The following is a 22,394-nucleotide window of genomic DNA, read 5'->3' as shown; positions in this document are numbered from 1 at the left end:
TTGCCAGGAATGCCCTTCTCTCTTACACCTGGAAAATTTGCATTCATTCTATATAACCTAATTTTCATAAGTCACCTCCTGTACTAAGCCTTTCTTGGATTTCTGCTGGGAGAATTAGTTGCTTGCTCCTCTCTGTTCCCATAGTACATTTTTTATTCTGATATTATAATACTTACTAAAAGTTATTATAACTTTGTCTGCCTTACCCATTTGAGTTCAAGGGCAAGGACTGAATCATACTCATCTTTGTATATATTGGGACCTAGAACTGCATCTGACGTACAGTAAGCACTCAATATGTACAAACATTTAAAAATAAATTAATGAACAGAATGGCTAGAAAAAATGATATGAACCTCTTAAATGACTTATTGAATATCATACTGTCATACTGAAAATACATACTGAGTAAAATCATATTAGATCACTATTTTACAAACTGTAGGTCATGATCCGTTATGAAAAGAATTCAAATAATTGAAAACCTCAGAGGGCATCACATACAGTAGGGGTGGGTACTAGTTCACACAATTTTGTTTCAGTTGCTTGTATGTATGTGTGTTTGTGTACTAGTTGAAATGTAAAATGCTTTTGCCACTGCGGAGTGTGGTTTTAAAAATCAGCTTGGAAAACACTGCATGTGATCATTTCTTAGTTTAGTATAACTTATTATTTTTTTAATGACCTCAACTATAATATAATGCCCATGACAGAGTTTGGGGAACATTCAGTGAGATGTGAAAATATGTTAGGCAGACTGGGTTCATAGCATAGCTCACAGTGATACCTTATAAAACTTTCCCTAAACAAATCTACTGTGTCTATTTAATTCAATTACGACCTTTTACATATTTCAATGTTATATGTGGCAGTATAAGAAGAGATATTTCAGTAATCTTGTTAAAATCCTTAGATATCACAGGATATTTGGAATCAGCTTGGGTTCATGTTTGGACATTAGCTTTGGCTTGTTTTATTTATCAATTCATCCACTGATTCAAGTTAACTGAATCTGTAAGAGAGTAATTTACAAACAATATCAATTTATTGATTTATAATAGGAAATACTAATTCAGCCACAAAGATTTATTAAGTATCTTCTCCATGCCAGGGAGTGAGCTATATATGCAGGAAAGCAGATGTCAATTGTTTATATTAGGCGTCTTTTCCTAGTAGAAGGATACTCTCAGGAGACATTGCTTAGCACTACACCTTGCACCTAACAGACATTAACAACTATTAGTTGAATAAAATTAGAGGCTAGAATGACATCCAGAAGCAAGAAAGAGGGTAAAGCTGGAGAGACAATAATAGGTTTTTATCTATTTCCCATTTTTTCCATTACCACTGGTCATCATCGAGACACCCTTTCCCTAGAAGCCACTGGCTACATAAAGACATTCTTCCTCTTCAGCATTTCTACTGTAGATAATGCAGACTTATAGCTGTGTGTCTACCTGCCTTTTACAAAAAAAAAATTTTTTTAAACAAATGCGAGAGAATCAAATCCAAAAACTGAATCTTATAATTTACTTAAAGAAGTAGATATATGGTGGCTCCTTCTAATCATATTCCATAAATAGCACAGCCCAGCTTTGATGAGAGCTGAACAGTGTAACAAGTTTGTCCTTCAAAGGCCTAGAGAAGGGTTTAGCAAACAATGGCTCATGGGCCAAATCTTGCCTGCTATTTTTGTAAAGTTTTATTAGAACACAGCCATTCCCACTCATTTTTGTATTGCCAATGACTATTTTCACATTACAAGAGCAGAGCTGGGTAGTTATGGCCCACAAAGACTAAAATATTTATAACCTAACCCTGTATTAGTCAGCTTGGGCCGCTATAACAAAATACTACCATAAACTGGATGGCTTATAAACAACAGATAATTTACTTCTCACACTTCTGGAGGCTGGAAGTCTAAGATCAGGGTGCCAGCCCAGCTGGGCTCTGGTGAGAGCCCTCTTCCCTGCTGCAGACTGCTGACTTCTTGCTGTATCCTCACACCGTGGAGAGCAGAGAGAGGGAGCAAGCTCTCTTTGACCCTTACAAGGACACTAATCCCATTCATGAGAGCTCGACCCTCATAACCTCATCTAATCCTAATTACTTTCCAAAGGCCCTACCTCCTAATTACATCATGTGCGGGTAGGGTTTCAACATATGTATTTGGGGGATACAAACATTCAGTCCATAACAGATCCTTTACAGATAGTTTGCTGATGCTTAGAGAGTACAAGTACTCTATGTCGCTGATTAAGAGCATAACTACATGTATTAGAAACCAGACAAGCAGGTGATAAGGTTAATAATCTATAATGGAAATTGAGGTTCCTAATCAGGACTCCTGCTTTGATATAAGGCCACCTTAACTCAACGAGGAGGGAGACACCTGTAGACAAAGTCAGAATTTTCTGCAGGAAGAAGTTCTGAGTTCATTTTAACATGTGAACAAGTGCTCAGTTATGTATTTAACCTGTTAACCATGCTTCTATAGGTGGTTCTCCCTGGCAAAGACTGCTTTTTTCAATAAGCCCCAAGACCTTCTGGGAAGGTAGGAGAGATGGGAGAAATAGTGTCTCAGGACTTTCTGAAGGGAGCGTTTTATGATTTTCAACAGAGTTACCATATCATGCCAGAACAAATGGGCATCAAAGCTGGAGCCAACAACAAGAAGGTAGAGTATAACAAGACATGCGTAAGAGAAGTAGGGTAGTTTAGAATTATGGAGTTTGATGTGGTATGCTTCAAAAAAATTGTTTGAAAAATACATTATTTTTTAAGTAGAAAGAAAATTAATTTTATGGTACCATTTAGGTGGTGGAAAAAAACACACAAACCAAAATGGGAAGAAGTGATGAAGAATTACTATGCAAGAAGGAAGGGAAATAACTGCTTAAATCAATCTGTATATCTGTTATCTAACATGGCACCATATCAGGATAGGTACTTACAAATGTTTCTGCTGAATATGATGATTCTCTTTTCCTTACACCCCATGTCCAATCCACCCTGAATCTACCCATTCCCCACCATCTCCACTGTTAAAACATAGTCTGAACTGTTGCAATGTCTCACCTGGACTGCAGATGCCTCATGTTCCACACAGCATTCAGACTGATCTTCCTAAGCACAAATCTAATCATGCCCCTTCCCTGATTAAAACCTTTCAATGGATTCCCATTAAGGAAAAAACCCAAATCCAAGTTCCTTACCCTCCTAGTCAATAAAACTAATAATCCCAACTAACTCTCTGAACATTTCCTACCATTCTATTCCTAGATGACTCCAGATTCCAGTCACACTAGCCTTCCCCTCCCGCTGCTAGCCAAATATAATCTTGCCTCAAGATGTTTACACTTGCTCTTTTCTCTGACTATAACCTCCTGCACCCATTATTCAGTCTTTTTAAAAAATATATTTATTATTTATTTATTTTGGCTGCGCCGGGTCTTAGTTGCGGTATGTATGTATTTTTTTATTTTTTATTGATTGATTGATTGATTGCGGTACGCGTGGGCCTTTCACTGCTGTGACCTCTCCCGTTGCAGAGCACAGGCTCCGGACGTGCAGGCTCAGCGGCCATGGCTCACAGGCCCAGTCGCTCCGTGGCATGTGGGATCCTCCTGGACCGGGGCACAAACCTGTGTCCCCTGCATCGGCAGGCAGACTCTCAACCACTGCGCCACCAGGGAAGCCTGGGATCTTTTTTTTAGTTGCAGCACGCAGACTTCTTAGTTGCGGCATTCGAACTCTTAGTTGCAGCATGCATGTGGGATCTAGCTCCCTGACCAGGGATTGAACCTGGGCCCCCTGCATTGGGAGCACAGAGTCCTACCCACTGGGCCACCAGGGACATCCCCCTTTATTCAGTCTTAATTCAAGGTTACCTCAAAGAGGCTTTTCTTGACCACCCAGCAAAAGTAGTTATCGCAGTCACTCTACTACATTTTCCTCACAGTACTTGCTAACACTAAGCTAAGTACTAAGTAGTACTATACTAGGTACTTAGCACTTACTACTACACTAAATAGTATGTGCTTGTTGTCTTCCCCCCACCTCCTAAAATGTAAGCATTCCTTGAGGGCAGACACCATTTCACTCCTGTATCACTGATACCTAGGACAGTGCCTGGAACATAGCAGTGCTTAATAAAATTTTGTTTACTGACTAGCTACAAAACATTCTACTTAGATCATCTCATTTTCTCAGCAAAACACATATGCTTTGAAATGTAATTAATCAAACGTTATTTTGCAGGTATTTTCCAATTATTTAAATAAAATATTTACTATTTTGGTCAACCAGAGGCATTATATTGGAAAGTGTTTTAGCAACTGGATAGCCTCAAAAATGCTTACATTAATACCAAGTTTGCAATGATGGAAACATCTGATATGTGCACTGTCCAGTAAGGTAACTACTTGTCACATGTGGCTACTGAGTATTTTATATGTGGCCACTGCAGCAAGAACTAGATTTTTAATTTCATTTTAGTGACTTCAAAGTTAAATTTAAATGACTACATGCAAGTACTGGCTATCAGACCACACAATGCAACTCTAAGTTAGATGTGAGCAAGGAAATGACAGACTGTTAAATGTTGTTAGAAGATGCAAGGTGGACTGGGGCAGAAGCCATATTACAAAGAAACCCATTTTAAGGTTGAATAATATAAAATTTCCAATATTCAACCAGTTTGGATTTTAAAAAGAAACACCTGGCAATTTTATATACTATACTGTGCTATGAAATTTAAAACATTTTGTATTCTGCTAAGCTCTGTGCAAAGAAACAGGGATTTTAAGATTTAAGACAACCCAGTCGATTCTAAATCATTATTAACAGTATAAATAAGAAATAACCTCTACATAATCTACATTCCATTTATCATCAGATTCAGAGCTTACCTTATGTTTCACGATACTGTCCTACTGTAGGCAGCCGAACAACTAAGGTAGTTTGAAAGATCAATTATATTTATACACTAAAGTTAACTGCATTTAAACTGCACAGGTGAAAAGCATCTGTATTCTTTTCCTCTCAATTTTAAGAGAAGACAAATTGTCAAAATTAGCTTATTTGAATGTCATATCAGAGAATTATTTTGATTAAAATACATACTTATCAATAAAATATTTCTCTTTGGTCAGTATTTACCAACATAGGAGCAAGGACATATATACAGTGACTTGAAAAAAAAATCTTTCCCAATCTTATATTAGATTTTCCGATCTTCTTGAATTCCTTTCTGTTCTCTAGGTGCCTTTTAAAATCTCATTTCTGACAATATAAAATCATAGTTCCTTTGCTTTAGCCTGGTATTTGGTTACTGTATTAACAAAATATAATCTAGAATTTAGAAGATATTACATTTTATTTTTATATTGAGAATTACATGAAAATATCAATCTTTCATGTGATATAATTTTAGTTAAAGATAAAGAACATCTTCTACAATAGTACAACCATATCCATTCCCCTATGTTATATTTGGGAAAAAAAGAAATGATCTTTAGTGGCACTCTTATTAGAAATTATCCCAGTTTCAGCATATTAGCATTTTATTTCCAAGTTTAAATTACAGTATTTTAGGCAGCCATGTATAATGACATTTCCCTACACCAGAATCACAAAGTTGAGTGGCTGAGAATATATTAGTCTTCAGATGAAATGAACTGCCTAGGACACGGCCACATGGAAAGAGTCAGGAACAAAGCCATAACTATGATCACAGCATCAGAAGATTCAAAGTTGTTTTATCTTCAGCTTTTAAGAACATTTTTCACCTTAAAAGTTTTAAGCCTTTACCTGTGATACTGTTGGGAATGATGCATACAAAAATAATAGCCTTTAGTGCTATTATTTTTTTAAAAAAATGAATTCCTAGGCATTTTATATAGTACAAAACAACTGCAACAATCCAAGATTTAAGCATTAAAAGAAATAAACTCTTATCGCCCAGTCTCTTAAAGGGATTACCTGCACTAAATTATTCAACTTGATCTTGTCATTTTTAATACACAATAGGTAAAAATGCCAAACAACAGCAAGATAAGTTTTTCTAGCAGGTGGATGCGACTCTTACAGGAACAACAGGAATTTCCTTTTGGGCAGAAAAGAGCATTTAGGCTTTCCCACTCCAGTGTGGTTACAACTATTCCCAGGCAGAGGCTCCTCCTGACCTCTGTGGCATGTCGGGCTCTGTGACTGTCTTTTAACATACAGCAGGGCACACGAAGTCTGTTATGTTCTTCTTTGTATTCCCAGGATCCACGCCAGTGTCTGGCAGGTAATAAGAATTTAATAATGTCTGTTAAATAAATTTAGCAATAGTTGGAAGAAAATCCTTTGTTTCCACAGAAAGATACCACTGGCTTTCTGGGGAGGCAAGTTCATGATGAAGCTAGATGAAACCACCTAAGGTCACCCCAATGCCAAGACACTGATTGACTTTTAAAAATCCAGTTGTTGAGTCAATCAACACTATTTACAGTAACGTGAAAAATAGAAAACTCTCTTATTCTAAACATTTTCTAAGATTCTACAACATGTTTTGGTTTTCCATTTCAGTTTCTAATAATTCCTTTGAACTAAGTTTGACCTAAATGTTGCTTTAAATTGATCCTTTGAATGGAATATTGTTTTCTCACTTTAGAAAATTTAAAAGGATACTGAATTTAATTCACAAGGAAACACCAGAAAACCCAAAATGAGGAGCATTCTTCTAAAAAAGGGGAGGAAGAACAGAATGTTCTTCCAGAATGTCAATGCCATAAAAGACAAAGTCTATGGAAATGTTACAGGTTAAAAGAGACTAAAGGTACACAACTAAATGCATAACCCCATACTCAATCCTGTACTGGGAAGGGGCAAAATGGCATAAAGGACATCACTGAATCAACTGACAGAACAGGAATACCAACAGTAAAGTATCAATGTTAAACTTACTGAAGTCTGTTAACTGTACTTCTCAGGAATTAACACACTTAAGAATTTAGGAATGTAGGGCTATGATGTATGTAAGTTACCCCTGAATGATTTAGAAAAGATACAGTGTGTGTAGATACATGCATGTGTGTATCTACAAACACATGCTCTGAGAGAGAGCGAGCACACAGGAGTATAAATGATAAAGCAAATGAGACAAAAAATCTTAACAGACAAATCTAGGTAAAAGGTATATAGGTATTCTTCTTCTTGTTGTTTCTTTCAACTTACCAACTTGTAAGTTTTGAAATTACTTTCAAATGAATAAAAACAGGTAATCAAAAAAGGACATTCTTTTTTCTCAGTAAATTTTTTAGGGGTGGCCAACTCCAACAGTTCATCCTGGTTCTGCTGTGAGTCTTTCCCCCCATTTGTTTAGACACTTGTTAAAATGTTAATTCTCATATAAATAATTGTTTTTGTTTTATTTACATTGTTCAAACATTCTAACTCCTTCTGCATTTACTTTCAAATAAAATAGCAGAGGTAATTTACAACCTTTCCAAACAGAAGCAATAGGTGCAACCCAGTTGTTCTAGGCTTTATATAAGTTAATCACATACAGTTAAAAATATTTTCAGAGCACTGTAATAACCTCTGTAAGGCCTACAAAAGTGAGTTTAAGACCCAAACTCTGCCCTTCAGTAGATAAAAATCTAGCGGGAGATAAAGATATAAACTATGATCTGAAAAAAGGGGCAGAATCAACAAAGGTGGTATTTCTATTGTTGTATAACATATTTCCCCCAAACTTGGTAGCCTAAAACAATAAACATTTATTATTTCATAAAGTCTCTGTGGCCAAGAATCCAGGAGGGCTTAGCTGGTTGAGCTGCAGACAAGGGCTGGGCCTCCAGTCCTTCTAGGGCTTGACTAGGGCTGCAAGATCAACTTCCCAGGTGGCTCCCTCGCATGCCAGGCAAGTTCATGCTGGCTGTTGGGAGGAGGCCTGAGCTCCGCATCACATGGGCTTCTCCACAGGGCTGCTCTAGTGCACGCGTGACATGGCAGCTGGCCTCCCTGAGAGTGAGTGATTCACTCACTCTCAGGGAGGCCAGAGAGCACGATGGAAGCCACAACGTCTTCTATGACCTAGCCTCAGAAGTCACACGCTGTCATTTCCACAATATCCTACTGGTTACACAGGTCAATCCTACTTAGTACAGGACGGGACTTCACAAGGGTATGAATAACAAGGGGCAGGAATCACCAGGGGCCATCTTGGGAGCTGACTACCACAAAAGATAGAAAATACCAAGGGAGTACCAAGAGGGTGCAAATAACTCCATTCCTTGGGCTGCCAGTGATAAAAAAAAAAAATTAGGTTATCTCTGTGGTATAACCTTTTAAATTTAGTTCTTCACTCAGAAAGTAAGCCAGTAATTGTAACAGAGAATACAACAGCCTGGCAATGTTCCTCCCTCTTTTAACCACGCATACACTAGAATGTATCCAAAGAGAGCTTTACAGTTTTTTATAATCAGATACTGGGGCCCCACGACTTACACTCATATGTACTACTTCAGGTGGGCACATAAGTCTCAGTCCGTACAGAGGTGTGCCGTACACTCCTTAATATGAAGTGTAGAATTGCCCCTAACCAGTAAATACCTCAAACACAAGAGTCTTATCACATTCACATTCACAGAATTACAGAATCCTTGAATTACAAGGGATTTTAGAAAACCTCATCCCTTCTTTTAAAGAAGCAGGAATGAAAACTTTAGGCAACACAGATCCAGACCAATGCACATGCCCACAATGTTCCAACAACCACTACCTAGTGTATACTCAACACGTATGCTTAAATTCTCTCTAGCAACAACAGACCTTCAGCAAATTCTTTCTCAACTAAATGTACTAAGATGGTTTCAACCCAAAATAATGCATGATGTACTTGTGTTTCTAATGGAAATGATGGATTACATTCTGATCCACTTATAATTTATTGTTCTCCTGTGATTAGTGGAAGGCACATAAAAGATGAGTGGAATAATGCAGCCAGCATGAACAAGTACTGTACTTGATATGAACCTCATTACTCTACAATCAATTGTGTATTATGGCATAAAGCATGTAGGTGAACAACTACTGGACCAGTCAGAGGACCTTCATTTTAATATCAGTTCTGCTCCTAGATAGCTGTAGGAGGTGAATGACTTCTTTATACTTTCTTGGCCTCTGTGTTATTTGTAAAACAAAGGCTTGGGTTGAATTGTGTCCTCTAAAAAGATTCACAGTACCTGTGAACCTTATTTGGAAATTGAATCTCAGCAGTTGATAAATTAAGATGAAGTCATTTAGGGTGTGACTGTGTCCATATGAAAGGGGGAAATTTGGACAGAGACAGAAATGCACACAGGGAAAATGCCACGTGAACATGAAAACAGAATTTGGGGTGATAACGTGTATAAGCCAAGGAACACCGAAGTCTGCGGGTGAACAACCGAAAGCTAGGATGGAACAGATTCTTCCTGACAGTCCTCACAGTGAGCCAACATGTGACACCTTGATCCTGGACTTCTAGCCACCAGAACTGTGACACGATAAATTTCTGTTGTTTAAGCCATCTGGTTTTTGGTACTTCGTTACAGCAAACTAATACAGAAGAGACGATCTCTTAACATTCCAGAAGGTCTAAAATTGAGTAATTCTATGAAATACTACAAATGTTCAGGAAGATTTCTCATATTCAATTGTTTACAGTATACCACCAGTCTTTCAACAGAAAACAGAAAAGATCCTCTGTAACTATATTCAAGGGATGGCAAACTTCTTCTACAGAGTCAGATAGTAAATATTTTAGGCTTTGTAGGACATATAAGATCTCTGTCACATATTATTTTTTAAAAACTCTTTAAAAATGTAAAAATCACTTAGTCCAAGGGACATACAAAAACAGGCCTCATTCCACATTTGACCCACGGGGAAAGTCTGCTCACCCATGATGTGTAGGGCTAACAAGCCTCTTTTTCCTTAGGTTCCTCTTCCTCAAAGTTCCAAGCCCAGGGAAACTATTTCACATTCTTTTCACAACTAGATGGAAGATATTTTACACTAGATAAGGCATGCTTCCAAAGTTCTTAGAGCTAGCTGTCCCTTCTTGACTATTATAACTATTACACTGTAATAGTCCAGAACTAGCAGCTTTCCCCATTTCTCCTTCAGTTACTCTCCATTAAGAAGGAGGCATGCACACGCAAATTACTTGTGACTGTCAACTACACACTCTCAGAAGCACTGGTACCCCCATGCTATTTCCAGGGACATTCCCAAGAATACCCCAAGGATATGCTGCTTTCACATCTCACAAAATGATTAACATCTAGAGGTTTAAACAGTTAAGGTACTTTTCATAATCACCAGGTACTGTGGATCTGATAGCAGGGCTAAGTATATAGAAAGCTAGACAAGGGCCAGAGACTTAAAGTTTCAAGGTGATGCCACAGGCTATTACTGTTGCTTTTCCTTCTCTTTTTCTAAATTGGGCCACTGCTGTTTTCTCACTAAAGGAGCTGGTTTCTGTAAAGTGAATAACGTAGTACTTAGCATAAAATAGGTGCTCCATAAATGTTAAAGCCCCCTCTCCTTCTTTAACTGGGCTACTCATGTGTTTTACAAAGTGAAGATAGAAAAACAAGATGGACGATTTTCCTGTTGCTTAGGAAAAATAACTAAAGCTTGTTTAGAGAATATACCTGAAAATGCAAGGGGAAAGAAGCCAGCTTTCTGGTATGCATGCGTGTTGGAATGGCTCAGGGTGATGTAGGGTCAGGTGAAAAGGATTGAGAAGTGGAAGGAAAAGGGGTTACCATGGCCACAGTGGTAAAATAAAGGAAGACACTTCTAACCTAATTTATTTCAAATACCACATCATATAACTTAATTGATTACTTATTAAGAAAAGATTCCTATAACCCATTCCTGATTTGTTCTCCTATAACAAAATTTTCAGTTTTGGAAAAACAACAAATATTAAACAGCATCTATAAGGGTGGAAAATGGGCCCTGTATTAGTTTGCTTGGGCTGCCATAACAGAATACCAAAGACTGAGTGGTTTACACATCAGTGATTTATTTCCTCACAGTTGGAAGCTGGAAGTCCAAGACTAAGGTGTTACCAGGTTGGTTTCTTCTGAGGCTTTTCTCCTTGGGTTACAGATGGTTGTTTTCTCACTGGGTCCTCATGTGGTCTTCCCTCTCTACATGGTACATCTGTGTCCTGATCTCCTCCTCTTATAAGAACACCAGTCATAATGGGCTAGGACCCACCCTAAAGATTTCATTTTAACTTAATCACGCCTTTAAAGAACTTATCTCCACATACAGTCATATTCTCAGGTACTGGAGGTTAAAGCTTCAACATATGAATTTTGGTGGGGGGGGGGCATAAATCAGCCCATAACAGGCCCAAACACTGTAGTTTGCATTTATAGTACAATGACTGCATCTCTATTTATTTACATGTCACATAAGCAAATGAAGTAATACAGCATGATGACCTCAATTTATTAAAAAGCATCTCTTCTTCCTATAGAAACCCAAATCTATAAATTGCACACAAAGTGTGGTGATCTACTTGATAATTTGCCAGGGCTGGCCCACGGTAGTAGGCGGACCACAAGGAGCACCAAAGTTCCCTTTCCAAATCACCGCTTCCTCACTGGCTTGCCATAAAACCTAAAATTCTTCTATTCTATTCCTTCACTGGCATTTTGTTTCCTCTGAAAATGTAATATATTAAGTGATCATTAGCCACTAACACCTTAGGGTAGAACAACTAAGTTCGCAGTCTTAAAATAACTAATTCCATCATAATGGAATTTTCTTTATTATTGCTCTGCTATTGGAATGTTAATGACAGTCTTCTTTAATAATAATTCTAGTATAGGTCATTCAAGTTTTTTTTTAAGACAGAGACAAATATCATATATAAAAACATTTCTTCAACTAATAAAGAAACCTAAGAAGATTAAGAGGAAGGTGATGAATTAACATTTTTGAGTACCTGCTCTGTATCATGTACTCTGCTATGTACTTTAGAAAGCAAATAATTCAATCTTAAAAATAATTCTAAATAGTAGTATTAACCCCATTTACAGATGAGGAAACGGGCTCAGATAAATTAATGTCACAGAGTTTGCTGATAGGTAAGGAGAGATTAAAACCCACGTCTGGTTCTGTGGCTTGCCTGTTGGGTACCTGTGGCCAAACTACTAGTACTGAGCTCCAGTTTCCTCATTTTAAGAAATGAAGGTAATAATGGTACCTACTTTTTATAGCACTATTATGAAGTTTAAGTGAGTAATGTGCATACATAATAGTGTGGTGGAAAGCAGCAGAAGTGATGTGCAGCTTCTGAGACTAGGCCTAAAAACCCTGTCGCCTTTTGCTCTTGCCCTCTTGGAACACTCCTGCTGCCTTGTTAAAAAGTCCAAGGGAGACCATGAATGAGGAGAGATGGCTTGGAGACAGAGAGACAGGCCCAGCTGAGATGCAGCATCCTGGCCTCAGACCCTTCAGCCCCAGGCCATCTGCCAACTCACAGCAGCTGCATGAGTGGACCCAGGTGAGACCAACAGAACTTTAGCGTCACCTATAGAATTAGCAGAAATTATAAATCATTTTTAAAGTCACAGAGTACAGTAGATGCTAGGGATACTTCTAAGCATCCTACAATGCACAGGACAGCCCACTCCCCACCAAAAGAATTATGGTCCCAAATGTCAATAATGCTGAGGTTGAGAAACTCTGTTATAATGTGTCATAGAATGGTGGCAAGGATTAAGACAGTAGTGGGGAGAGGTGGCGAAGTGCTTAGATTCTGGATATATTTTTAAATATTTTAAAAGTAAAGCTGACTCTATTTGCTGAGGGATTAAATGTAGAGTACAAGGGAAAAGGACTCCTATCAAAGATGACACCAAGGTTTCTCATCTGAGCAATTAGAAGAATGAAGTGCTTCGTACTGAGATGAGAAAGGATGTGGGAGCAGCAGGTAGGGAACAAGTGCTTTGTTTTTATTTGGGAGTGAGAAGTAACCGATGGAATTCAAGCATTCGATTTTGGACATACTAAATTTGAAATATCTATCTACTTGGCGCCAAGTGAATAAATATATCAGGAAGGCAAATGGATATGAGTCTGAAGCTCAGGGGCAAGGTTGGGGCTAGAGAAAACTTGGGACTCTTTAGCATCTGTATAGTATTTAAAGCTACAGAACAGGCTAATATTATTTAGAGAGCAAATGCAAACTGAGAAGAGCTCTGAGCTCTGAGGCATTCCAATGTTTAAAGAGGAGGTGCCAGTAAAAGATACTAAGAAGATGAAGAAGACAACTTGAGGTAGGAGGAGGAGAGAAGAGAATGATCAACTGTGTCAAATGCTGCTCAGATGTCAAAAGGAAAATGAGGACTAAGAAATGCCCACCAAATCTGGCAACATGGATGCCAACACTGATGTGGAAATGAACAGTTTTGGTGGGTACATAGGAATGAAAATCTGAGTCAAAAGAGTTAATAGTAGAGGAAGGTAGAGATAGTAGCTGTAAATAGTGATCCACTCTCTCCAGGCCTTTGTGAAGCTGATTAAAGAAACAATAATATCTGGAGGGGATTTTTTTTTCTTCCAACTTCTTGTTTTCCATATGCACATACAGAAAAGTTTACAGTATGACAACTCCCCTTACATCCACCCCAGAGATTCAAATTTTAACACTATCATATTAGTTTTCCTGTATATACATATACACATACACATACACACACACACACACACACACACATTTCTGAATATTGAAGATAACTTCACTTCGACATATACTTCAGATATACCTCATTTAAAAAAGGCCTTTCTCCTTCATAACCGTGATAACCATTAACACACCCAGGAAAATAAAAAATATATTCCCAAATATATTCTATAGCCAGGCATACTCAAATTCTCCCAATGTGTTTTACAGCAGTTTTGTTTTGCTGTTTTTCAAACCAGAATTTAATCCAAGTCCATGCATTGCATTTGGTTATCAGGTTTCTTTGGTCTCTCTCAATGACTTTTTAAAAAGACCTGTTTTATAAAATGGATTGGATTGATTCTTTGTTATGACATTTAACTTGCTCTTCTATCCTGGAAGGAAAGTTTTTGAGGGTAGTAAATACATTTATTATTCCTGGCACAATACCCTAAAATTAACATTTCCCAATTTTCTGTTATCTCTCTGCAATGCCCTTCAGTTTCAGAAAATTCTCAATTTACCCCAAGATTTTTTAAAAAATTTAACTGCCACCTATTAGTTCTGAAGACTCAACTGAGCAACTTTCAGGGCTTATACACTCTATATTCAGAAAAAACATACTACCATCTTTCATTTACTATAAGAATTCAAGGAAGATCTCATCTTAAAGCTAATCAGTACCCAAACCATACTACATTTTATTGATTAACCACAACAAATTACATTTAGAAAGTAAAATGAATTATCTGGAATTTCTTTCCTGATTAGCAAAATAGTGCCTCCTAATACTTGAGGGTGAAAGCTGCTGTTAAATATGCCTACATGACTGGAAATTATAACAGCCAGATGAGTTCACCGGGCTGGTGCTGGTATGTTCCGTATGCCCTTCTGTCTATGTAGTAAACAGCTTAAATACAGATGAAAAATTTGATTATACTCATATTTGGGCTTCTATAACTGGTCATTCATGTATAAATTCTTTAAACAACTTAATGAACATTCTTTAAGCAACTTAAAATGCAAATCGACCCAACAAATTTTACAGCTATAATTCCAAGGAACATTTAGGTGTTGTCAATTTATCTTAAAACATTTTCTGCCATAATCTTCAAATTACTGTCTTTTCCACAGTGTTGGAAAACATTAAAAATAGAATGTTTTATACAAATGAATTTTATACTCTAATTCAATGAACATTTCAAGTTCCCTCTAACTTGCATTGCTATTTTTTTATCTTACAAAACCTGAAATTATTTAGCATTTGTATGAGATCTAAATTATGACGAAATGAGTTCATCTCATATGATGAAATAAATGAGTAAAATAAAATGGTTAATGATTTTTAGTGCCTTGGCACTGGAATCTGAATCAAACCACTGGCGCTTACTTAGAGAGATGGAGACTCCTTTGGGCCTACGGACCATCTCAGGGCGGTAAATGCCCTTCACCAGCCGTCTAGTCCACCTCAACCTGATTACAAACCCTCCCTTGAATAAATCAGAAGCTGATCAGACTTTAGGAAACACCTTCCCTAAGACCAGAATTATTAATTCATATAAAATCAAAACTGTAGCTATTATTACCTTATAATAAGTCAGCCTGTAGATCACTTGAACTTTCACAGACTATCTGGAAGACCATAATCATACCATGTAAACTTTAGATTTAGACGCAGAGCTAGACGGGAGGGAGGGACCAACCAGCAGCGGAAAATCATCCTCTCAATTTATTCTCCAGCTAGGAAATTATACAGTAATACATACAAAAATAGTTATTTCACAGAACTACCTTAATAATTTAATAATTTTAATGGGATATTCAACATTACTGAATTACTTGCTCTCATATGAAGCAACGTGAGGTAACAAAATCAAACTAACGTTATATATTTGTGGTAGCTGCCTACAAGATGGGCTCCAGTGGGCCCTGCCTCCTGGTACTTACAGCCTGTGTACATCCCTCCCACATTATATCAAGGTGGATCTGTACAACAGAGCGATGGTGTGTCACTTCTAAGGCTATATTATAAAAGACATTGAGGTTTCTGCCGCTCTCTCAGATACCTGCTCCGGGGGAAAGCCAGCTGTCATGTTGTGAGGACACTCAAGCAGCCTTCAGATGAATGCAACCACATGAGAACCTGAATTGGACCCACTCAGCTAAACCACTCCCAGTTTCCTGACCATCAAAAACTATGTGAAATAATAAATGTTTGTCTTTTAAGCTGTTTTGGGGAAATTTCTTACAAAGCAAAGAATAATATAATAATATATACTAATTTGACTGGTTGAAGTTATAACTCTATAACTTCTCATTTAGGTATTAAAAATCACAGCATGCTGATGCAATGTAAGGTAGTAAAAAAATCCACTAACAAATACCTACTGAGTACCACTGAGGGCAAAAAAGCTCTCTCATACTCCACATGAAACTTCCTCAAGGTAATAGTCACGGGCGACCTCTAACTTCTCATTAACTCCTCCCTAGGTAGGAGGGAGTAACTGGTCTGATGACAAATTTGAGAGGAGGAATTCTGAGGCTCAGCTACTTCTCTCCTTTCCATTTCACACTTGTCTGACTGAAGAGAGCCATTTGTTCTGGTCTGCTGTCACACAGTAAACGTAGCGGGACAAGCTTTACTCTTGAGGACACTGAAACCTGAGGTTTAAGTCTGAGTGATTCTGGAGTGCAACACTAGGAAGCTCACTGTTGTGCAAACCTCAGCCGCATTTTGCAAACAACTTTTTCGGTAATTAAACTTACATTTGGGCAGACTCTGGGGGGGCTCACACCAGGGAGTACTTCCCACAACTTCTGCTGCCCGTGTCCTTGTCCCCACAGTGAACCACAGCCACCCCCCGCCTCTGCAGGAGACCCTCCAACACTAGCAGGTCTCAGCATCAGAGGAGCCCAGGAGGGGGATCCTCCTGATCCCCAGCTAATGAGACTGGACAATATGCTTTTGGCAGAAGGGGTTTCAGGTCCTGAGAAAGGCATGTAATGAATTCACTACACACGTGATGAACCTTCTCCGAGAGCAGAGTAGAACACGTCCCATTTCCCCAAAAGAGATGGAAAGAATGGTAGGCATCATCCATTGAAAATTTAGTTCCATTCAGATGCAGCTCAAAGCACTTGTGAAGCAGTTATGATTTTAAGATCAAGGTTCCTTGATGCCAGACGAAAAAGGCGTAACTTCAGTAAACAGGCCACAGAAATCTTGAATGAATACTTTTACTCACACCTCAGCAACCCCTACCGCAGTGAAGAAGCCGAAGAGGAGCTGGTCAAGAAATGCAGCATCACAGTGTCACAGGTATCCAACTGGTTTGGCAACAAACGAACCAGGTACAAGAAGAATATCGGCAAGTTTCAGGAAGAAGCCCATCTCCACGCTGCAAAGACAGCTGTGACAGCTGCACATGCAGTGGCCGCAGCCGTGCAGAACCACCAGACCAACTCGCCCACCACGCCAAATTCTGGTGGGTACCCTCCGTCATGTGACCAATCAGATGGGGGGATACGCTGATGGCCTTGGAGGAAATTCACTGTACAGTCCATATACTTTAAACGCTAGTGGAAGCTGGCAGGACGCAACAACTCCATCTTCTGTGACTTCTCCTACAGAAGGCCCAGGAAGTGTGCACTCTGATACCTCTAACTAATCTCTGGCAACACCTTTCCCTGAGCTGACATGGCTTGATAAGTGCATTCAGACTAACAGGAGGAAAAGGAAAGCGTTTTTGTAGCCCACCATCTACAGCTTTACTGTAAAACCTTGTCTTATTAGAGAACTTGGTAAATCTCTTTTTTAAGGAATCATAGTCATTTGAATTTATACTTAAAAACACACAATGTTAAAAAAGCACTTTATCCAATTAGGCCAAGATTTAACACTGTTGACAGTCCTATAGCTATTTTATTATAATTTATTACCAATATTTTACATTAATGGTTTCTCACTTGCCAATTACTTGGCCTTAAGGGTAAAAAGTACAATATATGCTAAACCTCAGTCGCCAAAGCAGATACAAAGACTCACCTCACCTAAATTGAACTTCTTGCATATTTCCACTGCAGACTTTGATTGTCCTTCTTTCATATCACTAATGGAGTTGGAATAAAGGAGCTGTTTGGCTACCTGTTAATGATGGTTGTGTTTAAGAATCTTCCTCGTCACACTTGGGTTTCGATCTCTTATGTTATAATTAGATCAGAGACTGGTAGCATCTTTTCTCTCTCTGAAAGCACCAGTGCCCAGAGTCTGCTCGGAAATTAAATTATGGATCCAGACTGTTTTGAGAGCTGAAGATACTTGCTGCTGATAGAGGTGACCACGAGATCCGTCTGGGGTTTTACGGTGTGCACTGGGTGCTGCACAGACTTGTCAAGGTTTGCTACGTCCTCTGGGCATTCACAAAGGCCCTGCTCTCTGAAGTGTTGTATATAGTGTAGCAAAAGAGTATTTATACATCTCACCAATCAAAACACAGCTTTATTACCTCATGCGAACTCATAGAAACCAATAGAATTTCAACATGTTCTGTAGCTTAGAGTGCTTACTTACTACCTCTGAACAATACTCACACTGTAGTTTGTCTCTTTCTTACCTTTTTGCATCTTGCAATTAACTCTGTTTCCCTTAATAAAATGTAATGTACATTGTAATCTTTTAAAAGAAAAATCAGGGTTGCATTTGCAACTTTAAAAAAACTGCGAGTGGTCTTCCCTGGTGGCGCAGTGGTTGAGAGTCCGCCTGCCGATGCAGGGGATACAGGTTTGTGCCCCGGTCCGGGAATATCCCCCATGCCGCGGAGCGGCTGGGCCCGTGAGCCATGGCTGCTGAGCCTGCGCTCCGCAACAGGAGAGGCCACAACAGTGAGAGGCCCGCATACCGCAAAAACAAAAAACAAAACAAAACAAAAAAACCTGCGAGTGGAAACATTGAGTCTTAAATTAACACAGGATGAGTAAAACTGTTGTAAGTAAATAAATAAAATAAACCTACATTTGAATCTTCATCTATCTGACTTCTGTGTCCTATTTCTAAACTGGATCCAAACTTCAGTAGGGAAAAGAAAAAAAAAGGGGGGGCAACTTATCAACCTTTAAACTAAGTACAAAGTACTATTATGGGTATTTTGTGCCCTTGTGGAGTTTCCGGCCTATTTGGGTATAAACTAGAACACCTGAAGGGTTACATAATAATATAAGAATTACCTAACAAATATAAACTATAAGAAGCACATAATTACTACCAAATACGTGAGAAATTATGATCACCTTTGAGAATCAGAAAATCTGAAGGAGAAAGGTAAAAACACAGATGCCCTGACCTCCCCCCATGCCAAACCCATGAAATCAGGAATGGGACCCAAGCAATTGCATTTTTAATAAGTTCTCAATACAATGCTGACCCATACTAATCTATCAATAAGAACCCAAGATATACAAAGCAAGTGCAATAACTCTGGAAAAAAGGAGCATGCTATAACCTAGCAAAGGAAAGATTATAGCAAACAAAACTTGAAGCAAACTTTAAATGATATGCAGGATTTAGACGAGGTGGAAGAGTATGAGGGGAAAACAACACTTGCTGAGGGCTTATTAACAGCAGATACTTTTCTACATATCACCTCATTTAAGACAATTTCATTTCATATATGGAAAAACTGAGGCTCAGACAGATTAAATAATTTGCCTGAGGTCACAAAACTAGTTAAATGACAGAATGGGATTAGTAGATATTTTCATTTTAAAGATGAAATTGAGCCTCAGGGAGATAAAATATTTTGTCAGAAGTAACAAAACTGAAAAGTGGCAGAACTGTGATTTATAAGTGGCCAAGCTGAAATCAGGTCTGTGAATCTAAAGGCTATGCTTCCTTTTTTTTTTTTTTTAATAAGGGGGGAAGGAGAAGATCTATATTGCTTAGGAAAACACACAAAAGAAGGAAAGCAAAAGCAAACTTAACAAAAGAAATATTAGACCATTACAAAACAGATACATTTTAACTTGTGATGCAGCCAGAGACCATACATTAAAGGCCACCAATGGCTTAAAAAGCACTCAAAAAATAATTGTTTAATCGTTATGGTTTCGTGTCAATTATTTAGTTTACTAAATAATTACTAACTGCCATCAGCAGTCAGTCAGGATCCAACTGTTACATTGAAGGGATGATGGAGCAACTAGTTGGAAAGCACCAACCTAGTCAAAACAGTCAAATTAATTTTATGATTGGCCTCAATTTTAGAATTGTAATGTTAAGGCCAGAGTAATTTTATTTATAACTGAAATTTTTAAAGATTGCTTTATGACAACGTTTTATAAGATTTTGTGGTCGATATTACTATTTTAAGAACTTTTAAAAAAGTGAAACTAAACATTTATTGTCTCTATTCTCCACGTATAGGGACTTCAGTTCTACTTTTCTATCTACAAGACCACAATCAAAATTCAACTCTGTGAGGCCCTTCCTGTAATTAAAATTCATCATTTTTTCTTCATTGCTGCTATACAACATTGCTTGTACAACTCCATTTAGCATTTATTTCATTTTGCCTTGTATGAAAGCTATTGGTTTAAAAATGTTTCTGCTTCTCTTTAGGGATAAGGACTATGCATTACTCACCTTGGTATTCACCCAGCATTTAGCACAGTGCCTTGCACATTTAAAAAAAGCTTGTTGATGAGTAAGCTAACATTTTTCTCATTAAGAAGATGAGCACATAAATTACATATACATTTCCTAAATCAACCCTGAACGAACAAATACAAGAACAAGGGGAAATATACTATTGAAAACATTCCACTTTAAGAGTGGGTTTGGTCAGCCATGTGAATTGGGAACTGTGGACCACCAAGATCATTCATGCATCAACAAATATGTACTCTGTACCAGGCAATGTATATATAACAGTGATCAAAACAGATTAGCTCTTGCCCTCACAAAATTCACACCTAGTACAAAGAGAGACGATAGCAAGCATATACACACACACATATATGCATGCTATGAAGAAAACAAACAGCAAGTGATAAGGAATTAGAGTAGGGGTGGAGGGTAAAAGGCTGCTCAGATAGGTGGACAGCTTAACAAGCGAAATTTAAGCTGAAACTTGAAGGGCAAGAGTCAGTTGTGCAAAGAGGAGAATAGTCAGCAGTTAAGGGACTAAAGGTGTGTGTGGGTCATGTGCCGCAATGCCAGTTTCAGGGGCATAGTTATTATAGCACATTCCCCAATCTTCTATTTTTTCAATTCTTTTGCTATTGTTTCTATCACCACTTCTTTTCTGATGGTTCAGATTTTCCTGGCTAAATTAAATGACAGCATTAACTCTGGGGAATGTAAGATTCCTTCCAAATAATCCTGATTCCCTTTCAGTCCTTATGACTGATAAATTCATCTCAAAGTGACAACTCTTTCCCAATTAGGAAAGAGTGTTTCCTCTATATCGGCTTTCATTTTTTGATTTGGAGCCCTCCTGATTGCTAATCAACGTGTTGTATGATTACTTCAACAATTACGTATAGAATATTATTTTGTCATCATAAAAATGCACTGCTGCTTTCGGAACTCTACATTGCTCTGGAGCCTAGGCAGAGTAAAGTTCCCTAAAGTGCTCCCTAATCACTGGGCATGCTCAGATCTGCTGGTGCTACATGTTAAATTAGAATAGAATGTGACATACTGGAAAAAGTTCTGGATTAGAAATTAGAGAATGTAGGTTCTAGTCCTAGGTCTGCCACTTTGTTATGCAAATATGGGTAAATTGTTTACTACTTTTAGAGTTTTCTTATTGGTAAACAGGGAATACATAGATGTTGCATATTATACAAATTTGACTATATGTGCTTGGCAAAAAATTTAAAAGAAAAATATCAACTTAAATAGCACTCAAGGAGCATATGCCCTGGAGTGAACATGAGCTGGAAAGCACAAATCTGCTGTTACACCAATTGGTCTCAGCTCTTACATGCCTCTCACTGAAAATTTTACTCTAACGCATGATTTTAGTGTTTAAAATTTTATATATTTTTTTGTTTGTTTAGGACAAGGTCCCTACACATAATCCTTTATCTAGGGCTCAAGAAGCTCAAATGAAGAAACAGCCATGCAGGTGATGTGATTTCTCTCACGTTTACTTCAGAACCAAATAGAATGCTGAGTCTACTATACCATCATATTATACTGCCATAGGGAGCACATAAGTCAAAGTTGATGGAACTCTAGAAGTACACTTTTGAAACCCTGATTTATCAATTTATTTATGATACTGGTTACTAAATAACATATTTCATGAACTATGTCACTATTCCAATAGAGCTGTGTCACTGTCTAGGGCACAGATATATTCACATATGTAGGAAATGATGTATAAAGTTATTCACTGCATAACGCTTTTTTTTTTTTTTTTTTTGCAGTACACAGGCCTCTCCCGTTGTGGAGCACAGGCTCCAGACGCGCAGGCTCAGTGGCCATGGCTCACGGACCTAGCCACTCCGCGGCATGTGGGATCTTCCCGGACCGGGGTACGAACCCGTGTCCCCTGCATTGACAGGCGGACTCTCAACCACTGCGCCACCAGGGAAACCCTGCATAATGCTTTTAATAAGATCAGACAAAACCCTAAACGTCCAAAAAGAGAGGACTGATGAAATGATACAT

The 22,394-nt window shown here is 38.1% G+C and overlaps 1 protein-coding gene across 1 annotated transcript; it reads left to right on the top strand.

The window, feature by feature from the left end:
- Positions 1-16,666: 16,666 nt before the first annotated feature.
- On the top strand, positions 16,667-17,258 carry LOC101282449 (pre-B-cell leukemia transcription factor 3-like). The gene has a single exon (XM_049701133.1). It carries the CDS (start codon positions 16,872-16,874, stop codon positions 17,250-17,252), a length of 381 nt encoding a protein of 126 aa, XP_049557090.1. The 5' UTR covers positions 16,667-16,871; the 3' UTR covers positions 17,253-17,258.
- Positions 17,259-22,394: the final 5,136 nt, after the last annotated feature.

This window comes from Orcinus orca, chromosome 18 (genome assembly GCF_937001465.1).
Source record: "Orcinus orca chromosome 18, mOrcOrc1.1, whole genome shotgun sequence".
In the NCBI taxonomy this organism is placed as follows: domain Eukaryota; kingdom Metazoa; phylum Chordata; class Mammalia; order Artiodactyla; family Delphinidae; genus Orcinus; species Orcinus orca.
The sequence above is the reverse complement of the archived record's forward strand: the minus strand, read 5'-3'. Positions and strand labels throughout refer to the sequence as shown.